A 23433-nucleotide genomic window follows, 5' to 3' on the forward strand; every position below is an offset into this window, starting at 1 on the left:
ACCTATGACTCCACCGGGCTTCCAGCCGCCGCCCAATCGAATGCAAGGAGGCGGGCCACGCTTGGCAGAACGAGCTGCGGTTGGTGTGCTTGGGTGCCAATCAGGGCGGGGTGGGGGAGGGGGGGGCCGCCGGGCCGCTGTTTGTTGTCATCCCAAGATGGAGTTTCTGCTGGGGAACCCGTTCAGCACCCCGGTGGGGCAGAGCCTCGGTAAGGCGGCCGGGGGGCTGCGGGGGACTCCGGGGGTTCTGAGAGCCAGAGGGGCTTCTGGAGGGTGTGGGAGGCTGCAGGCCGAGGGAAGCTTAGGGGGTGGCAGAGAGGCTGTGGGGGTTAGCGTGGGGTTGTGGGGATCTCTGGGGAACAGTGGGGGCTCTGGAGGCCGTGAGGTGTCTCTGGGCCTTGGTGGGAGGCTCTGGAGAAGTGGGAGGGGCTCTGGGGGTGGGAGGGGTTGGTGGGTGCTGTGGGCCTTGGTGGCGGCTGTGGGGTCAGTTGGGCCATGGAGGGCTCTGTGGGCAGCAGGGACTGTGGGGTCAGTGGGGCCATGGGGGGCTCTGTGGGCAGCAGGGACTGTGGGGTCAGTGGGGCCATGGGGGGCTCTGTGGGCAGCAGGGACTGTGGGGTCAGTGGGGCCATGGAGGGCTCCGTGGGCAGCAGGGACTGTGGGGTCAGTGGGGCCATGGGGGGCTCTGTGGGCAGCAGGGACTGTGGGGTCAGTGGTGGCTTCAGGCTGTTTGCCATGAGGAAGGAGCGACTCCACATCAAAGTGGTTGATGGATGAAGGGAAGTGGTCGTGTCCCCCAGCTCCTCTTCCCGCATGTGAGCGCCTCGTTACAGAGCAGCCCTGTTGTTCAGCTGCCTTTTCCCAAAGTGTTGAAACCTCCCTGGACCTGTGTGTATGCAGGGAGGGTGATGTGGTTTAGAGTTACAAGCATGTGCTCAGTTTTTAGCCCAGAGCTTGAATTGTGGTTTTGCTAATGCTTCAGTGACATTAGGCAGGTTGTTCTGAGTATGCTTTCACAAGCCCTTCCAGGGTTGCTGTGTCTGCTCCCTCCCTCACTCTCAGCTGTGGCAAGTGTGGTTTTGGTCTGGGTTGCCAGGGCCACAGGAGAAAGCCTGGATGCCACTTCTTCAGAGTTTGCTGCCTTTCCTGTGGTTGGGTGGGCTGTCATTGCCTCCCGCTTGCTTCTCTTGAGCCCTGAAGAAATACAGGAGCTGTCACGTTGCAGTGGGATCGACCAACAGTCTGGCTCAGGTTCCTGCAGCGCGGGGACCGTGGCACATGGTCCCAGAGGACAACGCGATATTCGGTTGAATGCACTTGTGCTACCATCCGTCTCCAGTAAAACCATGCTCATAGGTTCCTTGATTTGTTTCATAAGCAACAGTTATTCCAATGCCTTATTTAGGGGTTATATATAGTATAATATATACCTATGTCTGATCTATAGCTGTTTTGCCTTAATTTATGGCGTGATGGAAGACTTGTCTTTGGAAATTGAAGTGGAAAATCTTGCAGAGTCACAGGTCATGGCCTCAAAACCCACAAGTTTTTTTATCGTAGTTGCCTCGCTCACACATGCAGAGACGCCCCCATGTAGAGCTAAAAGGCCCCTAAACAGGGAAGTCTCGCACTGTGCTGTGAAGATGGCTGGACTCTTGCTTTGTCAGACTATATGGAGCATATGTATAGCTTGCTGTTTCTCTTTAGCCATCTGGGGTGTTTATTTCTTCTGCTTAGGGAGAGAAGTGCCGAGAGTCGGAGGATAATAAGAATGGTGAAATTTAAAGATGATTTTAAAATGCATTTGCTTCGTTGTGCTTGGCCATCTGACCACATCTGCCAGGACAGCTGCTGCTTTGCTGCTTGGACGAACCATCTACAATGAGCGTTGTTAAGGGAAGGCAATAATTTCTCATCTATTTATGTTGTTTCTTTTAGCATCAGTAAGTGGTTTAAAGGGGCTTCCTTAAGACTTAAGAATTGCTGGGTTGGGGTAGCAGTAAAATCTGCTTTTCTGGCCTTCTGCCTTTCTATCTCTGGAGCTCTTACGTCCCTTTGCTCGCTTCAAATGAGCCGTCGCTCCCAATGTAGAGGCTTTGAACACAAAGCTCTGAGGGAGCTGCTTTCATCAGCTAAGGTTAGGTGTGTGTGAGGGGCTTATAATGCAGCTTCCTATAATGCAAAATTCAGCTGCACTTTAGGAATGTTTTTTCATCCCCAGGGGATGAGATAGCTGCAGATTTTATTTTGGAAGGAAGTTTTTTCTGCTTCTTCTATCACTGCCAGTTATCCCTTTCTGAGACAACAGTAAAACAAAAGCATGCCTTGTTCTCAGTGCTATTTTCCCAGTGTTTCCACAGGTTTTTTTCAATGAGCTTGTGGAATATAACTTTCCCTTATGTTTCTCTTCATTCTTTAAAAGAAACAGAATAATTTTGTATTTCTGTTTAAACATATTGTGTTGAACACAGTTGTGATGTTTTCAAGCAAGGCCTAACACTCACCATAAGGGAGAAGTGCAGAAAATTATGTAGGTCCATCGACACACCAAGAATCGTGTTCTCTGCCAGGCAGTAGCAGTGGTTCACATGAAGATTTAATTAGGGCCAGACAATGTCTGCAGATAAATGCCAGGTCTGAAAGAACAAAGATGTCAGAGAAGGTTTGGGGAGAGCTGAGAGAGGTAATACAAGGGATTTTCTCTTTTTTCCTTCTCTTTATCTGGATAATGTCTGAAGCTAGACGGGCTTTTTATGTTAACTCTTTTGCTTAATGTGGGAAAGTGATGCTGGGATGAGCCCGGAGGATTTGTAATGGAGATGGATGGAGTCTCCTGCATCTAAAGTGCCGGTTTCAGTGGCAGCCAGTTCCTCAGCGCTCAAAGCTACCTGATTTTTGGCAGCTGTCTAAAAGTCTACCATGGCTGTTAATTCCAAACCTCACTTAATTTTTTTTAATACTTCGACTGACCCGTGGACACTGAACTGTCCTTGCATCTCTAGCGAGGTCCCTCCTGAGCAGAGGGGGTGGCTTTTGAAGGGCTGTTGTGTTGGCCTTACTTCCCAAAGGCTCTGTGAGCAAACGGTGCTTTTCAGCATCCTGCAGAGCTTGGAAAAAGTTTTCATGGTCCTTTATACCCTCACAATGTCACTTTTGTTGGTGGCCAGTGCTTTGAGCAGGGCTCCTTGGGAAGGTCCCTAGGCAGGGAATGTGCATGGAGGCTGATGTGAATCACAGAATCATTTTGATTGAAAAAGACTCTCAAGATCATCAAGACAACCATCACCCCAGCCCTGGCACTGCCCCATGTCCCTGAGAACCTCATCTCCATCTGTTCAACCCCTCCAGGGATGGTGACTCCAGCACTGCCCTGGGCAGCCTGTTCCAATGCCCAACAGCCCTTTCCAGCAAGAAATTATTCCCAAGATCCAATATGTGCTGCTGATGCTTTTCACCATCACCTGGTGAGTCCAGCAGCTGTTGGTGATGCTGGACAGGGAGCCCAGGGGCACCCAGGAACTTTTGGTGACACCGGCAAGCCGAGGGGTGGTTGTGCCACCACCAGCACCAGAGAAGGTCTTTGTGGAAACTGGGAAGAGTTTAGAAGGTGGAATTTGGTGCTGTGGGTTTTGTAGGCTGCCGAGTACGCCAGACCTGACAAGATCCTTTGTGGCATTGAGTGTTGGCCTAGTTCTTATCACTGAGCTGTTTATTTTTTCCAGTTAAAACTATAAATACAATAGACTAGATCCTTAGAGGAGGACTATTTCGAAGAATACTCCTGACTGGCGAGGGGGAGAAGTACAGGACGATGGGTAGTAAACTGGCGAAGACAGACTGCTTGCTCTGGGAAGGGGGGCTGGCCTGGGGAAAAGCTGCAATTTACAGTAGCGGGAATTTACCTTGAGGTTCAACATCCTGCCATAAATTGCATTTTTATCTTTCTTTGTTCAAGGGAGCCATCTTTAAAGTGTCACCACTCTATTCAAGGTTATTAGAACAAATACCCTTAGCGTAGGTTAGCAAAAACATCTTAGGTGATTAAAGCTGATTGAATTACAAGAATGTGGAGTACTGGTGACTTTTTTTTTTCCTTATTTGATATAGGCCATATGGCTTGCACATGAGGACACAGTAAAAGCAGTTACATTTTGTAGTTTTATGGTTTTTTTACTCCAGAGACTTTGCAAAGGCTTCATGAGAGTGTTTATTTGTTTGAATCCAAACCAAGTCTTGCCACCCCCCCAGCTCCCTCAGGTGCGAAGGGCCGAGATGGGGCAGTGGTGTGTGAAATGGGCTCCTGGCGGGGCCATGGATGGGAGCACCGAGGTCCAGTTTTTGGTAAGGGCTGCATGAGCTGCTGAGGTCAGCTTAACTCAGAGCCAGAGACCTGCAGGGAGAGAGCTCCAGCACCTGAGTTAAACACCAAGGGACCCGAAAGTTGATTTTTAACAATATAGTAGAAATTAAGGTGTCGTGCACAACTGGGAGTGAGGGTGTTGATCGGAGGATGCTGTTCCCCATCTGTGGTCCCCGTCAGTGACGGGGGGTTTGAACAAGGCTGCTGGTCCGGGCACTTGCCTTGGAGGCTGTTCTGAGGAGGCACTGTGCAGCGATTTAATGCAGGGTATTGTTGTTTAAGGAGGCTACAAAAACAAGGTTTCAGCAAAAGATACAGAGGCACTTTATTGAAGCAACAGCAAGGCAGACAGCTTTTCAATTGATTTTTATCAAAGCACTTGCAGTTTCCATTCAAGGCTGTTAAACTGATAATAAATATGGTGGACAGAGTCTGTTTCCAGAGCTGCAGTTTTGTTCCCCACTCTTTTTTTAAAATGAGAAAATGCCTCAACTTGGGAGCCGTATAAACACCTTTTTATTTTCCTTTCTATAAGAAGCACTTAAGACCTTTCTTTGGGTTTCTCTATCTTGAGATTTTTATGAGTCTTAGAATGAAAATGTTTCCTAAATAAATTAGTTGATGGTTACATGCAGGAATAGGGAGAGGTATTACAGCGAGCAGCCCCTGGTAATCCTGCACGAGGAATTAACTTGGGCTTCCTTGTCCGCATACACAATTTGTTCCCTTCAGAGTCAACTTACTGCTTTGCTGTGCTGTAAGTAAATAATTTTTTAAAAGACAAACCTTTTCCCAACACCAGAAGTCAGTGTTTAAAGTGCAATCTTTAATCTTAGAATCTGGTACAAATAAAAGTATGTGTTTGCACATAGAAAGTCCTAAGAAAGACACTTGCATTTATGCATAACCACTGGAGTATTGTGCCCTGTTCTAAGGGAAGCTTTTCTGAGTACACAGTAGCAGGAACTTTTCTTGCTGTCAGATGCCCAACAGCATCAAAAAGATGATTTGTGTCTTTTCCCACAGTGAAGAGGGCGCAAAAAGTGCTCTCCTCAGAGTTTAGGTACATTTATAGTTACTTCTGGAGCTGGTCAGTCATTTAGATTCCAGCTCCCATACTGTGCATCTAGAATTGTGCTAGTCATGCAAAAGAGGGGCTGATAAAATGCTTTTAGTTTTATAAGATTATTTGGATCTGTTTTCACTTCACGACAATGGATTACGTTGTAAGGAAAATCTCCATGAAATATGAAAATGGATAGCTTTGCTTTTAAAGGAGCAAATAAATACTGAGTCATGAATCTGGCAACTTGCAGAAACTACATGTGTGAAGCTGGATAATTAGTATAATACCATTTAATACCAAGTTTCTAAGACTGGATTTATTTTATAGGCACAAAAGCAGATTGTAGTTCATGAAGGTATTATAGCATGTATTTTTGGATAGTGCAGTTTTATCTCTTCCAGCACAGTATACTTAAATGTACATTCCATATGCTTCTAATAGGAATCTATATGTAAGGGGTTGCGGTGTGAGGACAGCTCGTTCCCAGTTTGATACTGCTCTGTTCATGTACTTGGCAGCTTTTTAAACTGCAGATTTAAAATATGCTTGACTAAAAATACAGTTAGAAAATCCCCACAGATGCTTCCAACTGATTCTAAATTTCGTCCAAAACAATTTTCACCAAAAAAAAAACCCACCCTATTGTGTGTTTTCGTTAGTTAAATCAAAACCAGTTTTAAATCAGTCTGACTTTCCTTTGATTTTGTAAACTACATTGGATTTTTAATTAAGCGCTCTTTGAAGGTGATCAGGGCATTGGGTGGTATCCTTGGTGATCACGGTCAGTGGAGGAACAGCAGCAGTTGGTGTAAAATAGCGATGGTGTTTCCCTGAGGAAGGAGGGTGCTGCCTGGTACCCACAGGGCGGGTGCTCTCAGGGCTGGCCGGGCAACCCCTCTCCTTGTCTGACATCTCATAGTTGACTCTGGGTCAATAATTTCACACTTGGCATTTTGGTTTAAAAATCCGTGCAATGTAGAGGTGATAAAAAGCATAAATATTTGGAGAACACAGGGAAGAAAGAAGCATTGTAAGAGCCCCAAGAAGTCAGTAAGTGACCCCAAAATCCAGCCTGTGTAACGCACTTTTGCCTCCATGTGATCATCCAGAACTACTTTTCCGTTTTCTCATTTGCATCCACTGGGGGAATTCCTAGTTTTCTACACAAAATAAACTTATTGCGGAGTATAAAAATCCCGTCTAGAATAGACAAGCCTTTTGCTTGGTCATTCTGTTGACTGTTCACAGCTGTTTTACTAGTTTCAGTTATCATCAATGGGAAAGGGCTCTCTTAAAACTGATGATTCTTGAGCACAAAAGATGCCGGTCTAAAGGCTTTTGCTACAGCCTGGTCTCTCTTCCCTCAAGAGCAAGTCCACCTGATTTATGAAGCCAGATCTTCCAAGCAATAGGTGCTTTTCCTATGGCTAAAGAAGGGGAGATACAAATAAATTCAGCCAGTCTGTTATTGACAGCAATGTCTTGACATTTAAATATATTCTCTAGGATTTTTCCATACCTGCCAGAATTATGAGGTGGGCCCCATAATGTAGTAACTCAATTCAAAATCAAGGATTAGGGAAGAAAATAAGTCCATATATCTATATACCCTGTCTGTGTTCGGGTAATCCCTGGCATGGCCACATACAGACTGTTTACCTGTGCTTCTATATCTCTCGGTTCGCAGAAACCCTTTGGCAGCTCAGTGTTTGCAACGTAGCCTCAGAAGCATCAGGAGACTCAAAAATGAGAAGATACTCAGTAGAAACCTGTTGAATAGTTTGTTTAGTTCGTCAGCCTGCTGGTTCTTTGAGAGCGAGCCAGTCTGTTCCCCAGCTGGTCCTCAGGAGCCTTCTGCGTTAGATTACTTTGGGAAGAAATTCTTTGTTCAAATCCAGATCAAAGAAAAAGTCCACAAAGCGAAGGCACGGATTGCTGTTATAAACTGTGTTTGAAACCCAGGAAATTTGCAGAGCGTTGGTTTCTTATTCTTAAGGAAAAAAAGACTTTGTTACCTCCCCACCATGGTCAGAAATGTTGTGGATATTGTTAACTCGAACAAGTTGCATCCTCCGTATTTTCATGGGATACCTCTACTGCAAGAAGTGCTTTTGTATTTAACACAAATTAAAAAAAAAAAATTAAAAATCACATTTCTTGCAGCAAATCTTGGTTTTAGAAGTCTGGTATTTCCTCACCTTCTTTTTTAACTTTAATTTTGACTCAATTATAGCTTTCTGTATTTATTTTCCTTTTGAAAGGAAAAGGGCGTCCTTCCTTGCCTATACGCACAACAAGCTACCTTGAGCAGATTAAACAAATCGCAAGCTTCAGCAGCTTTGCCAGCACATTTTGCGAGGTCTTTATGCTGCACTAGACCTACAGGCCTGCGGTGTTTGATATAACAGCTCCCCATCACTTTGCCTTCCCAGACTAACAAATATGTCTCTGTGTTTTAATAGAGTTATTTTACTTAAGCTGTGATGACCAAATACTTACTACAAGAGGGGTATTTTCTAAAGTGAGTTTTTGAATGAGGTGATCCAGAGATGAGACACTGTATTGTAGCTCTTCCTTCCAAAACATCTTTCATTGCAGTTGATGCAAAGGACATTGGGCTTAATAGAAATGCTTTTCCCTCTCATATATGAAGCTGTTGAGAATCTAAACTTTCCAGTGTTCACCAAAAAGCGCTGCTATCAGTTAATGCTGTTAAGGAACATAACCAGTTAATTGGTTCCTAATTTAAGATGAAGAGAGAAGATATGCAAACTTTGCTGGAATATTTCATCTGGAGGGAATCCTGAAATCGGTCTCTACATTGTGACCAGTTATGACCTGAATGCTGTCTGGTATTTTTCTGAGCAGTTGTTATAGGGTGTAGATATGATAAAATGATGATTGGTAGGGAAAGGAAGGAGTTAAGCAGGCACCAGCATATATTTGGTTTTGGGGTACCCTTATGTATAAGCTGTTGTAGTAAATAGCTTGTTTTTTCATTATCTTTGAGCTGCCCTTTCTCTACTGATTTTCGGTTCTTCTAATTAGAAGGGTATTTTAGTGAAAAGAGCGATCCCAGACCTTTGTGAAATTTTCTGCCAGTACAAATAATGGTAAATCCGAAATCACTTATTAGACAAGAAGTTGTTATGGCAACTATAAGATGGTCGGCTAATCAGAGAGTGAGATCAGTTTTTATTTACAAGCGTAATGAGCAATTAAGTTTGAGCAGCTGTCAGACTTGGAAAGTGATTAAAGTTCAGCAAACAACCCAAATGGGTCAGTGTTCAGTTCTGGTGGTTTTCTGACACTGCAGTTTGATCATGTGTGGGTTTTATCTACTATAATTAAAACTGCCTTGAAAATCCCTATCTATGCCAGTGACTTGGCATAGTCAGTGAGTAATGAAAAATCCCTTTTCCAGCCAGGTTCTTTAAAGGGTATCAGCCTTGGGTCTTGCTGCACCTAATGAGATATTTCACATGTAACATCCTTTAAAGCAGACCTGGCTAGAAGAATCATCTCCATGCTTTTGATGATCACCAGGAAAGGGCTCAGATGGTGGAGCCTGGTTCAGGCTGGCTTTGCACCTCCAAAAGACACTCTTCCATGAAAAGCATCATTATAGAATCATCAAATCATTTTGCTTGAAAGAGACCCTCAAGATCATCGAATCCACCTGTTAACCCAGCCCTGGCACTGCCCCATGTCCCTGAGAACCTCATTTCCATCTGTCCAACCCTCCAGGGATGGTGACTCCAGCACTGCCCTGGGCAGCCTGTTCCAATGCCCCACAGCCCTTTGGGGAAGAAATTGTTCCCCACATCCAACCTCAACCTCCCCTGGTGCAACTTGAGGCCGTTTCCTCTGCTCCTGGCGCTTGTTCCTGGGGAGCAGAGCCCGACCCCCCTGGCTCCAAGCTCCTTTCAGGCAGTTCAGAGATCAGAAGGTCTCCCCTCAGCTCCTGTTCTCCAGCTGAACCCCCAGGTCCCTCAGCTGCTCCATCACACTTGTGCTCCAGCCCCTCACCGGCTCCATTCCATCCTCTGAAAGGCTTTGCTGGTTGCTTGAGAAGCTGCTGCTGGACTCAGAGTAAGGATGTGCACAGTGCACAGGAACATGAAACACAAAAGAAGCTCAGAAAGTGTTGATTCACCCTGAAACATAAGGGCATACCCAGGAGAGGCTTAACCTCAAATGAAGCATGTGGAACTTGGTCACTGAGCTCCACCAGTGACCAGGACCAGGCTGGTGCTTTCCCAAGCAGGAACAGCGACACTAACACATATCAGTGTCAATTGCCAAGGAGGCTTCAGTAGGTTTTATATTTGTTATTCGGTATATCGACTTCTGGGTTGTTGATTAACAAGCTGTAAGCAGCGAAGACCAGAGAGCTGGTTCTCTGTAGATTCCAGAAGAACATACGTGTTGACGTTGGGGACGTTACCTTGCCATCCCCACCCTGCAGTTTGCAGAACACACTAGATCAGCCCTTTTCCTTTCCTCGGGTTTGCTTCCCTGTTGCACATGGTAAATAAGTCAAACTGTTTGTAAGCCATGCTCAAAATCTGTGTCCTAGTTAGAATTTTAACTGTCCAAGGACCAATATCGTTATTTGCCAAAAGTATGCTGCAGCCCCTGATACATTTACATTGGTTTTAATTTTACTACACTAATAGTATCAAATGTGATTGCAGTGGAACATGAAACATTGGGACAGTTCCTATCCTGAAGAATTTACGAAGTCGTGTGACTAGATAGCACAAGTCTCAAAACAGGCCTTTGCATGCTTGGTCTAAACTTCTGGTATTTACACTTTGTATTTATCAGTCTTTTTTCAGGCTTAGCTACAGCAGTGGCACATGAGAAACAGGGCTGTAGAAACAGAGCGGAATTTTTAGTAGGGTTATTGGAGACCAAGAAATCCGCATTTCTCAGCCTGTACAGAGTGGAATTGCACACACGTATCTTGTTATGATTGTTGCCCGCTTTACACTCTGGTTTTGGAAGGGTTTAGCCACTAAGCTTTTGCAGGCATAGCAATCTTGGCGTGTTGGAATGAGCAGCAGCAGAGCCCTTCAGTGCCAGCAACCTTGGCAAACGTGATTCCTGTTCCCCTCTTCCCCGGGTGAAAACACCGAGTGTGTTCCAGACGCCGATCTTCAAGCCGCAGAGATATTGGAGAATTTGAATAGGGTGGGAGCTGGTTGCCCCCTGCACAGACCTGAGGGGAAGGCTGCAGAATTGAAAAGCAAACGTAAGCATTTCACCCTAGAAAACATGAGCTATCAGCCCTCCAAAGCAGCAGACTCCTCCCTGTTTGCTCTTCTATGGGTGGGATAATCATTTTCCAGGGACGCAGCTCCCACCTCCGCGGCTGGAGATACACGGGAGAGCTGGGTGTAGGAACACGCACAGGAAATAGTGGCTGCAAGAGTTGTTTCAGTTCATTTGTAACACATTTTAATGATTGGGTATGAATGTTTGCTTAAAAATCTGCTGTAGGACGCTCAGCTAAAGAGTAAAGCTTGTTCTTATAATTGCTTTCTTTGCAGGAATGAAAGATTTTTGCCTCTTTTTCCCCTCGCTAAATGTAATTAGTGTTTTCAGTTTATTTTAAGCATGTGAGAATGTGGGCAATTGACTTTAGGAGTAACCTGCACAAAAATAATATAAATAATACTAATGTAGGAGCCTGATGGATCATCTTTGCCGCATAGTTTGTTTGCAGCAAACAACATGTTTCAAGTGAGTGAGTGGGAGGGGGAGTTTTAAATATACGGGGATGGATTTTTAGAGTTTACAGCTGACGTGGATTAAAAATTCTTAGAACATTTCATCCATGAAAGGCAATTAGTTTTGTTTTATGAATATGAAAAGCACGTAGCTTGTAAGTACTGAAGTGAAGTCCCAAGTGAGTTATTAGAACTTGCTTTACTCGTGTAGTACAAAATTAGCCATCAAGAGCTGATAGATTTCAAATATAGCTCACTGACACACTGATCATCCATAACTTTTCATAAAGACGTTTTTTCGGTCTCACCTGTAATTACTGGATGCTGTTGAAATCCTGAACAGGGCGACTGGTCACCAATCGGGACACCTTCTTGCTCTTGATGGTGCTTGCGACGTTTTATGCAGCTGGGCTATCATATGATAACACTGTTCTGCCTGCAGCTCCGGGAGGTAAAACTGCATCTGGATGCTTAGAATATTCCTCTTTCTCTTACCTCCTGGTAACATCTCACTGGTCAAATACATTTTTCCACTTTGTAAGATGGTATTTTTTTTCCACGTGTTTGAGGGAATGTTTTAAAAAGTGATTCGCAACAGTTTATTCAAGGAACTGTCATACGGGGGGGACTCTTCAAAATAACAAACCCACTGTAATAAAGCCCGTAGGCATCCGTGTTAACAAAGAAGCTGGGAAATAAATCACTACTTTCAGCTGCCCGTTCTCTCAGATTTTTAAATTAAGGCTGATAAAATGAATGGACTCTGCTCTTCTTTCTTTTTTTAGCAATTGTTTTTTGGCATTAGGACAAACTAATGTATGTGCATTAGGCAGCTACTTAGGAGCTTTTTTTGGAATATTGGGTTTGTCTGTTGTGAGTTGTCTTTCTGGCGAGAAAAAGCTTCTCAGCTATAAAGGGTCTTTGGAAAAAGACTATTCTTTTCAGCTTCTTTAGCTAGTTTCTTTGTCTGGGCTTTTTTTGGGGGAGTGGGGAAGAGCCAAAGACTCAGCTATTAAGAAATTTTGCATTCCCAGGGTTGATGAACAGGTATAATTCATCCAGCATTTTAATATCTGAGATTCTCATTTAAGGAACTGGTAGCCCCAATTAAGAAACAGGGTAGTGCCCCCAATCCAAGTTCCTTGGAGAAATTAAAACAATATAAAAACTCTTTGGCAAGTAGTAGGCTACAATCCAAGTTCTGCCTATGGAAATGACTAAATGTACGATTTGATATTCTGCTTTACCCTGGTCAAAGGAGGAGGAGATTTGGGTAACGATCCCAACACGGTGACCTGTTTAAACAAATAGAGTCGTATGGTCAAGTCATAGCAGTCACAGTCTAATTCAGAAAAGGCGAATCCGAGGGAGAACGTTCTGTTGCCCGGAAGGTTTTAATTGATGCTTTCATGCCTCTAATCTAGAGAAGAAAGGTGGATGCTCAGAGTGTGATAATATGAGACTACATCAGAGATGTTTGCAACATGTCGAGCCATCATCTCCACTGGTACAACAGTACGGGGGGACATTCTGCATGAGATGTGACATGTCATAAAGGAACATTGATTTCTTGCTCCCCTACAATAAATCACGTGGTAAACATCTCCATTCAAATCCATTAAAATCCATTAATACAGGATATATATTTTAAAACTGCTTTGACGTTTCTGATTGAAGGCTTTAGCGTATTGATTTCTGAGGTGAGCGGGTCCTTGTTTGTCAACCGTGAAGTTGCACCGTACTTTGAATATCGTGGGTTCGCAGCGAGATGGGAACGTGGCCAAGGTCACTGCTGGGAGAGGTGAAGAAACGTGCGGTGCAGGCCGAGATTAGGGCGGTTTTAGGGAAAAGCGCCTCTGAATTATGCTTTGATGAGCCGGGAGCTGCTGCGGTGTGACCTGGCTCTGAAGGACAGCTATTTACGGCACGTGGGTCAACGTGTTAGCTTTAAGGAGCGTACCAAACAGAGGAGGAAGGCTGGGTTTTGTGTTTTGTTTTTAAAGCTGTGTGGAATAAAGAAGTCAGAGGGATTTCACTTTTTTAAAGAAGCAGTAGCCTCTTTGTGCCGCCTGTTTTGAAAGAGCGATTTAGACACACGTCATTCGGCAGAACGTGCTGTCAGCAGCAACAATTTCTGCTGATGGGGGAACTTCAGTGAGAAGATTCATAACAAGAGTCTTTATTGTATAGAAACACACCGTTCTGCTTCGGTTCCGGATTCCAAGTGCTTTTAAGGACTATGACTAAACCATCATTTGTGCCCGAGATGAATGACATCTGAGTACAGAAAGTAACTGGAATAGGTTGCCCCGTCGGGCCATTTCTCTACAGTAAAATCACATAATACTGGAAGGTGCATCTGGTTTTACAACCTGCAGATGCCCCAAGACCTACGAGATGTGATAGACTGAATCAGGCTGATACGCTCTTTTGCCTAATCTGCTATTATTATTAGGATTTCTGATTTGTTTTTCTTCTTGTTCAGGTGAAGCTCTGATCTGAGTTTGAAAGAAAAATTTTCTTTATTATACAGCTGTTAATATTTGTTTCATATGTATTAATCCACTCACCTTGCCCTGTTTGGCTGCACAGCTGTGCTCAGTTAATCAGCTGTTGTTTCCTATTCCTGAGAGGCTGGATCTGTGGGAGATGTTGGGCAATGTCTTTTTTGTAGCATCTCTAAATTACAGGAATGTTGTAGCATAACTGTGAATACCATGTGGCGTTTAAAAAGGCACAGTAATTGCATAGTACATATTCATGATTGCAGGTAAGTGCGATTGGGAAGGCAGGTTTGAAGTTTGGCATTTGGGCAGCAGCTTCAAAAAGAAGAAAACCTGAAAGTTAGTTGGAGAAAATGACAGTTCCCAGTTTACCACTGTGCCTTCTAACAGCGTTCAAGCAAAATACTCGTTAGGATTGCACATATGCATGTCCACAGCTTCGCTTGTTATTTCATTTTAACATAGACTCCTCAGTCATTATAAACTATGATTATTCATGTATTCAGCCCCAGAAAATTTGGCAAAACGAGTGAAGGACAGATGACTTCACCCCAAAGATTTTCTATGTAAGCATGGCTAAAATCAATTGAAAAATCATGCCGGTCGAAGTGGATGACCGGTGCTGCAGCAGTACAACCCAAATCCCATTTTTCTGTGCTGCCTTGCCGTTCACATTGAGCCCGTTTGTTCTAGCTGACTGGCTTTTTCTTTGGAAGTGTAAAGCTCAGCATTTTCAGAGCAGTGTGAAATAAGGAATGTAGAAAAAGGACTTGGAGCAGTGAGGTGGCTAATTGAAAAATGCTATTGGAGCTGTGCTTTCTAACAAAGAAACTGGCAGGCTTTATGAGTAAGTCACTTCAGAGTTGAGTTTTGATCTTGAATTTTGAATGAGTCACATTTATTTTTTAATAGCAGCGTTTTGATAAAGAGGAAAAAACCTCCTGTTGGTTGCCATAATGTCTAAGTGTCCGTGACTGTCTTTCTAACAGCAAATGTAGAGACAGCAAGAACAGACCAGGAGTATCCAAGTGTGTTATTCTGGTGTATCTTTGCCTTCCAAGTGAGATGTCTTGAATGCATCAGTCATGCGAATGCTGAGGATCTTTAGTCTTTGCTTGAGCAGCTGAAATATGTTTCACTGGCCTCAGTGCGGTCTTTCCCCAGGTCTTATTGACGGTGCTGTGCAGGTCATTGACGGTTTCTTGAATCTGAGAGAGACAGTCGCCATCACAAAACGTAATGATGCTTTACAGCAAAGCAATTCTATAAGCTACAGCTCAGAGGAGAGATGTTACCGCCTCATTCAATAGCTCATCTTCCCCTGTGAGCTCTCTTGTACTACCTTGCAAAACAATGTTTTTTTTTCCTGAAAGACCTTTGTGCATTCTGTAAAAGCATTTTGCGTTTGACCTCAGCTGGCAGGTCTTGAGAGAGCTCTGCTGAGCCGACGGGAGTGGGACCAGCAGGGTGGGTATAAAACCCTGCTAATGCTGCGGCTTCTGTTCCCTGTCACACGTTACGCGGGGTGCAATGTAACACATCTGACTGTTTGATTTGGTGATTTCAATCTCGGAGCACAGCTGGTGGGCGGGTGGGCTGTGAAGAGGCAAGATAAAGATCTAAGATGCACCATCTTCTGAACTGCCAAGCAAAAAGAGAGGAAAAAAAAAGATGTTTTATGGGGAGGGGACAAATCTGGAATTGGAACTTTCTGGCTTTCGGATCTCTCTAACGTGGTGCATTGGTGTGCGTGCTTCTGGCATAAACAGAAGGTGATTTTTTTCATGCATAATTCCTCCCAAACATATGAATCGAAGGTCTCTGAAGCAACATCTGGAGAAGTCCCAAGAGAGAAAACTGTGACTTTTCTGAACACAAAGATCTGTTCATTCACGAGATTCTGGTATTCAGACAGAAAACAGCCCAGTTCTCCCACTTTCATGTGATGTGATTTCTATCTAGTGCAACATTCAACTTCCAGTTTTGCCTTTTCTTCCAAGAACATTACGCAGCATCACAATCATTTATCGGTACTTATAGCTAGACCTTTTTGAGGGATTTTTTTACCCTGCTGTCATCATTTAGCTAGAGTAGATCTTCTCAGTGCTTCCTGCAGCCAGTTTTTTAGTCTCGGACGCAAAAACATGCAAATGGTATGTGAGTTAAATATCACATAGACTTCAACCCTTGCAGCCACCACCCTGATTAAGATCTTCAGGCTGTCTTGATAGGTTCAGTGTAATGGTCAGCGATAAGAATTGGAAGGGGGAAGCAGGGAAGAGTGAGGAGTTCTGCTTTGTTTCACCCATATGTGGACAAAGTCACATTTTAAGAGTGTCCTCAACACTGAACCATCACTTTGAAGCAGAAGTAGAATGGCCGGGAAAGGGCTGTGAGAGCAGCTTCTCAAGGACAACCAGATTTAGCTTTTCTTTGTTAGGCCTCCTTGGAACTGGGTTTAAGATGGGTGGGAAATGTTCTTCTGTTTTGTTTTGTTTTGTTTTGTTTTGTTTTCCTCTGCATTTTAAAGAGCATTCCTGCCCTGCCCTGCCCAGCCTGTTTATCACGCTTACACAGGCATTTGTGACATGATTTCCCTGTGGTGACATCTCTGAGGTCGGAGCAGGTTGCTCGGGAAGGGTGTGCACTGAGGCTGTTTACACTCAAAACCTTACCGTACTCAACAGCACCTTCAAAATGCCATGAAATGCACAGGATTCCAGCGTGAGCAGGGAAATACTGATATTGCCGTTTGGTAGAGCATGGAAACGCGGCCACGAGAGTTAGAACTCGGAGGGAAGGTGCGAATGAAAATACAGCACAAGTTTTTCTCCTTTTTCTCACAGACTAGAGATAAGCGAACGCTTGTGTGTGCATACACGGTGTCCGAGGTCTGCAGCGTGTCGGGCGTGAGGCGCCAGATTATTTCCTTCTACCAGAACATTCACACTTTAGTTTGGGAAACGCGGCAGGAACCGATAGCGTCTTGTTTCTGAGAGAGCTTTTCTGATGGCCTCACGGAGGGTGTCACATCCCTGTGTCAGGCAGTGGCTCCTGGGCCCTGCCACGGTGACAAACTTGGCGGTAAAGCAGCAGCCGGAGTTGCTGTGGGGTCAGAAACTGGGCAAGGAGCCCGTGGCACCCAGGCTGGGACGTGCCAGCCCTTTCCTTACGCAATTAAACTCCACCAGAAACTCTTCAATGAGGGCAGGGGCAGGAGGGACTCCGACTCATTGCCTTTTTCCTTGTTTAATTTAACATCAATTATGTCCCTCTGGAATCCTTTGGTCATGTTCCAGAGTCCTCGTGTGAACTAGTGCCATTTAGATGCCTTTTAATGACGTTCAAAGAGACTGAGGAACTGGTGGCTTTTAAAAAGGTTATTTGCATGATTTGCATGCCATTCCTTCCCAGCTCTGTGGCAGGTTCCAAAATCTGTTTAATCTTGTTGGTGATCTATGTTTGCTGTTTGAGGAAGAGCCTCAGAGTGATGCAAAATGTCCAATAAATACTGGACAGATACTGAATATTTATAATTTACTGCATTTAGGCTGTGTTGGGCAGGGATTCTCTTACAGTTGAGTACAGGCAGAGCTGTTTCACCAGAAATCCAGAACTGCATCCTGCCACGGTTTGGTTTTGGAAGAGCCCTACAGTCTTTCAATTCACCGCAGCGTAATACTGAATCCTGTTCTTCAAACAAATCCCGCACGAACCCGTCTGCCTCTCTGCAGCCAGTTCACTCCTTTGTACGAGTTGCAAGAGCTCTGCAGCAGCAAATCTGGGTCACACACCCTACAAAGGACAAGCGGCTACGGATGACAAGAGCTTCTGTGCTCTCCGCCGCTGAAAAAGAGACTAAAATTAGCTTCCGACTCTTACCCGAATTAAAAATTACCCAAGGGGAAAAGAACTAATTCTCAAAAAGACAACTGTTACATCTTAAACCCACAGAGTCTCAACCACGTATTACGCCAACTAAAGAAATGCAAAAATAAAAAGGTGGTAATCAAAGTTTCTGGGAGAAAGGGGATTCCGTTGTCCCTGGTGTATCTCGGAAGGGAAATATGAATGAGGTTATTGGGGAACCCAGATGAGTGTTCCTGTGCCACCCTCTGTACAGTGCTGCAGCAGCATCTCGTCACTCTACCATCTCCAAAACATCACGTTTTCTCAAAATAAGCATGAACTAAATGGGTCTTACAAGACCAACGGCTGGCTTGGCTGCTGGCACAACTTAGTGCGGGATCAGCATTTTCCACAAGCATTTATAAAAAGTGAGGACAGAACCAGAGAGTACGAATATCACAAAGTTGCTGCCCGATGCCAAACGCTGTCAAGAACACCTAAATTTGTTAATATAGTTTTAAATCAAGAAAACAAATCAGGTGCCTAGATTAAGGAATGCCCTCTGTTTAAGGTGTAATCGGTCATTTTGCAGCACTGTGTTTATAAATCCTTTGCAGCTTTGGAGACCACCTTCTCCAGCAGAGCCCAGGTAGTGAGTTTTTTAATATCTGAATAGTAAGGATTTTTCTCCAATGTTAAACGTTTTCCTAAGCAAGCAGGACTATATAGAGGTGAAGGCAGATCATGTTCTATACCAATAAAGCCTTACGAACAAAATGCAGCTTAAAAAATGATTGTTACAAGTGGCTTTTACATAGAGATAAATTCCTCTATCCCAGAAAACACTGAACAGCTCTGTCTGCATTCATCGGTCAGAGAATCCCAGTGCAACACATCCTGAGTGCAGTAAATTTGGTTTTGGATTTGGATTTTGCGTGTGCCGTCTGGTTCATCTCAGCCTCCCACAACCGCTGTCCTTGGAGCTGCTTTAGCCACGATTCTGGCGTAGATAAGGCACTGAAATTTGAATTACCTCCACACGTAGTCTTTCTCTAAATAACATCCCATAATTGCAGCCTGTGGGCATCTCTATCCTCAGTTGCAGCGATAGAAATGTTAATGGGAAAAACATCGCTGGTAAACAGCAAAAGAGATGTGTGAAGTCCTTGGAGCCTGGCGCTCTCAAACAAAATCTGCTTTGTTCTGGGGGACAGATTGGGGTCAGCTGTAAAGGCAGAAGGAGAGTCAGGGAAGATGGTACCTGTGGTTTTGTTTCTGCTTTAAAATTTTAGAAGTTTTCTCTTTTTTTCTTGGTTTATTTAGCATTTAAAAAATGCTTTTGTTTACCCTATTTACTTTCCAACACAGTATGCCAGGGATCTGTAGAAAAACCTGGACTAATTTAGTGGAGAAGGTCGTGTTTGGCTTGAAGGTCCCTTTTTTAGGTCTCTCCAGGGATAGACTTAATGTTCATCTCAACAGCAGCGTAACGGAGATGGGGTCTGAGTGCTGCAAGTGAGAAGGGCGAACAATTCCAGGGATGTTTTAGGCACCACTAGGCAGAACTATACTGATTTAGGAGGAAATGCCACGGAGGAAATAGTTCTTGTCAATGGATTACTTGAAGTTCTGGTTATGCTGCTCTTGCAGACGTGTATAAATTAAGCTGCCAGTTGGCATCTGCCGCTGTCACAGTGCTATAGGTCACCCTCCCGCAGGATTGAGTCCGATGTCACACGTAGTGAGGGAGCGTTTGGGAGTGGGGAGGAAGGCGGATCGTGCGATGGGGATGTGTACGTACCCCGGCACGGACCGTGGGGACACAGCGTGGGCCGGGGGAGCAGCGCCCAGCCCCTGAAAAGCAGATATTGAGGGACCACGTTACACAAATAAAAGAAAGAGTCCCAGGCAAAAACAGGTGCCCGTGAATGATATTGTGACCTGAATGGTCACGTGCTGAATGTTTTCACATGCTGGTGGTTCTTTTCACACCGAAATTCTGCAAATTCTATCTCTGACTACTAAAAGAGGGAGGAGGTCTTGTTGATTTTGGGGAGATTTTCCTACCTCATAACTTGACAACAGTGCAGCATCTGAGAAGTTTAAATGGGAATTAGCTGACATTTTCCTGCACGCCCAGGAATTCAGGAGCCTTTGAAAAACAGCCTGTCTGTGTGGGCTGAAGGTGCTGAGCTTGAGGGATAATTGGTTCTGTCTGGAAACCTCTGTGCTGGTCCCTAAAATCAAGAGGGAAGGTTTGAGTCTGTGGGGAAAGGTGGGACTTTTATTTTCCTCTTTGTTTTAATGGATAGTTTCAGATCAGAGTCACTGAAGATGGGCTGAAGTATAGTAACTACTCAGGAAGACGTGAAAAGTTTTATTGTATTGTTTTTTACTTTCCAGAAAAGGCCACAGATGGCTCTCTGCAGAGTGAAGACTGGACACTTAACATGGAGATCTGTGACATTATCAACGAGACAGAAGAAGGGTACGTGCCATTTCAGCAAACTTTGGGAGGTTCAGGAACACAATCTTCATCCAGCTGTACTCGGCATGTGAGGAGGTGCAGTGAGACTGGGGAAAGATGCTCACAGTTTGAATGCAGTTCGCATATGGGTTTTCCTGCTCCTTAGACATTTCAGAAAACTACTGTATGATACAGCACTTTCTGTGGTCGGTTGCTTGGGAAGGCTGGCATGAAAAATGTATTATTGGAGAGGGTACTGAGTTCGTACGTCTGGGGTTCTTGTCTTCAGCGCGTGTGTCTCTTTTCAGTGCTGCAATGCTATGAATTGCAGCCATTTGAATAGAGAGCTTCTCCGATACATCTGCTTCGGCATCAGAAAAGCTGCGCTGCTCGCGGTTTGCGGGAGAACTGGTCGCTGGTCTGATGCTTTGGGCCCTTTCTGAGTGGCTGCCAATCTTTCCTGCTTGATCACCATCCTGCCTTTTGGGAGGCTTCATGCATTGCTCTGGCCTTGACTTGACTATGATATCTTGTCTTCTCGCATAATTCTACATGACCCTAGTGTGGTTGTAGTCAAGTTGTCTGAAGTTAACACACATGCTCATGTCCAGCTGGAAACGGGAACCGATTCCTTTTCCCACAGTATATGGTATGTGAAAAGCTGTTTTTTAAAAATGGTGTGTTTCTCCTTCAGCCCAAAGGATGCCATTCGAGCGCTGAAGAAGAGACTGAATGGAAACAAAAATTACAGAGAGGTCATGCTGGCGCTGACGGTGAGTGGGGGCAGGCTGGAATGCCTCAAAAGGGCAGAACCCTTTTCTTTTGTCATTTTCCCTTTCCTGGCACTCACTTGAATGTACACACTATTTACTTTAACAGCCACTGCTCTGCCCTTTTCTTCTCTCCAATTGCCTCCTTGCTTCCTTGGGCAGAGTTACTGGAAGCTTTGCATAGCGTTTTTCTGACTCATTTGATTTCTGCTTTTTTCTGGGCTCTTTTTCATCCCAAGTACTGACTGAGGAAAGTTAAAGTGGCCCACATGGGTCTGTGTAGCCTTTGGGTCTTTCCCTTGTACTCTCAGCTCCTCGTGTCCTGTTTTTGCACTCTGAGACAACAGCTCTGGGCGTATCTGCAAGAGAGGATGATGAACTTGCCATATTTTCAGCTTCGTAAGTAGCTGATGCACAATTTCCCGTGTGAATGGATCTCTGTAGGAGACTCGCATTAATTTATGCTGATCTAATTTCACTCAATAAAGTGTAAATTATATTCTGTGCGTTTAGGCAGCACTGCTAAGGTGGGAGATAATTTGGCAGTGACCTTTCCTGCGATGACTTTAGGGCTTTCCTGGGCAATGCAGCGCTCCCGAGTGCGCAGTCTGAGGAATGAGCAGTGGTAACGAGATGGAGTTACACCGCTGTGGGGAGGCGATCTGTACGATTCTTTCACACAGCTCTTGTTGCGTCTCCCCGACAAAGCGTGACTGTACTTTCTGTCTTCTTGCCATTTCCCATCCTGGATTGTCATTTTGACAGATCACTGAAGACCAAACCATGAGATTATCCATTGTGCAGGAAAGAGTGAAATTCATCAGGAATGAGTCCGTGTCATCAGGGCTGATGAAAGTAGCTGAAGTAGGAGAGTAATTACAGACTCCTCAGATGCAGAGTCGCAGTGGTTATTAGGCATGGCTGTAAGGAGAAGTGACGTTTTGGATTTATCTCCATGCTAATCATGTTCTTCAGAGAAAAATCAACAGCTGTTCTTCCGTGGCAGTTGAATGGCAAGTGGAAGGTGCCTCTAGCGAGGTTGCAGGGGGAAAATGTGTCAAAGTATAACCCGTCAGAGCATTCACAAGGGAGTGTTTTGAATGAGTGAAGATCATTCACCTGAATTCCCAACTCTGAAACATGGCTTATGGCTCAGAGCAACCGGGTCCAGCTGTGTTCCAGGTACCTAGAAGCTGGTGGAGTGTCACAGCATGATAATATCTCACTGCGACAGTGAGATAAATAATATCAGATAGTATCTCACTGTGTCTTACCTGCTCTCGATGTGATGCTGTGAACTCAGCTGTTCCGCTGCACAGGTTGGGAAGTTCTGCTTTAAACAGGAAGAAACTTTATATTTCTTTGCCTTGAAAACAGGCAAAGATAGATCACAAAAGTGCCCAGTATGTTAATGGTGGGTGAGTACATCTAAATGTATGTGTAGAAAATGAAGTTTTTTGTAAAATTAGGGAAGAAAAGGCTGAAGGCTAAAAGTCCAATTTCTCCTCTGTCTTCTTTCTCTCCCTTCAAAAGTTTTAAAATAAAAAACAAAATTGGAAACCAACCACATAGGTGCTGTGTGTGTAATTAAACTTTGCTCCAACAATTAATGGGTTTTTTGTGTGTGTGTAGGTGTTGGAGACCTGCGTGAAGAACTGTGGCCATCGCTTTCATGTCTTAGTGGCGAACCGTGACTTCATAGATGGTGTTCTGGTGAAAATCATCTCACCCAAGAATAATCCCCCCACTATTGTGCAGGATAAAGTACTAGCGCTGATTCAGGTACACAGCTTGTCTCTGCTTCCATATGTCGCTGCCTGAAATAAGGACTGTCTGCTTCAGTGCTACGCATCGCTAAACATGCTGTCATTATTAAAAATGTGGCTAGTTTTTTATATGTAAAAACAAACAATATATCCAGATTGGCAGGGAGGAGCAGGCATGCACATGCATAGATATTTTATCCAGGGAGAAATGTCTGGATTCTAGTTAAAGAGGTACCACTCTACTCCAAAGCAAGAGGACTTAATAAAAGATAAATTGATGGCTTTGCAATTGAACAGTCACATCTAGAAGCTGGAGACCTGCTCCTGTGATGGGCTTGTCATCTGCGGCCAGGGAATTGCCGAGGATCACGCTTTTGCTGGCAGTTGCAGAACACTTACTTTTCCGTGCCTGTTTTCCTGACCGTAAAATGAAGCCGTTTCCCTCCCTTAGAAAGCTTTCTGAATTCCTTTTAAAGATGATTATAGAAAAGTAAATGAGCATTTAGGAGTTAATATGTTTTTGGTGTCTTTTCTCTGGTTATTGTGCAGTACAAGTGCTCTGTCAGATCCTTGCCTGCAGTGGGGACGTTCAGCCACAGGCCTGGCTGCCACTTCTCCTTCTGTGCAGCACAACAATAAACAGCCACGTTAATTCCACAAGCCATTAGCAACACATGAGGAAACACTGGTGCCTGCCCGGAGGAAATTTGACAATTATAGGAAGCTTTATCACTAAGCTCCTATGGCCTATCACATACACCAGAGACTAAAAGACGCTGCGTATTTAAAATGATATAAACCTGCTGCAGTGCTTCTTGTGGGAAGGTACTTACAAATGCGCAGCATAGTTTTTGAAATATACTTCTGATTTTTGTGGCAAAGTATGCAGTTGAATTTCTGCTGGTTTATTTGTTAT

At 44.4% G+C, this 23433-nt stretch overlaps 1 protein-coding gene across 3 annotated transcripts in view; it reads left to right on the forward strand.

Moving 5' to 3' along the window:
* Positions 1-95: 95 nt before the first annotated feature.
* TOM1L2 (target of myb1 like 2 membrane trafficking protein) overlaps positions 96-23433 on the forward strand; it is a 57541-nt gene continuing 34203 nt past the window's right edge. For 2 of the 3 annotated variants that reach the window (XM_065031321.1, XM_065031322.1), the window contains exons 1-4: positions 100-209; positions 19918-20002; positions 20676-20754; positions 22384-22533. In XM_065031321.1, the coding sequence (XP_064887393.1) occupies positions 158-209; positions 19918-20002; positions 20676-20754; positions 22384-22533 (366 nt within the window). In that variant the 5' untranslated portion in view covers positions 100-157. Of the gene's footprint in view, positions 210-19917; positions 20003-20675; positions 20755-22383; positions 22534-23433 lie in introns of all 3 variants that reach the window. The other variant, XM_065031323.1, reaches the window with a different exon arrangement.

This window comes from Columba livia, chromosome 15 (genome assembly GCF_036013475.1).
Source record: "Columba livia isolate bColLiv1 breed racing homer chromosome 15, bColLiv1.pat.W.v2, whole genome shotgun sequence".
In the NCBI taxonomy this organism is placed as follows: Eukaryota; Metazoa; Chordata; class Aves; order Columbiformes; family Columbidae; genus Columba; species Columba livia.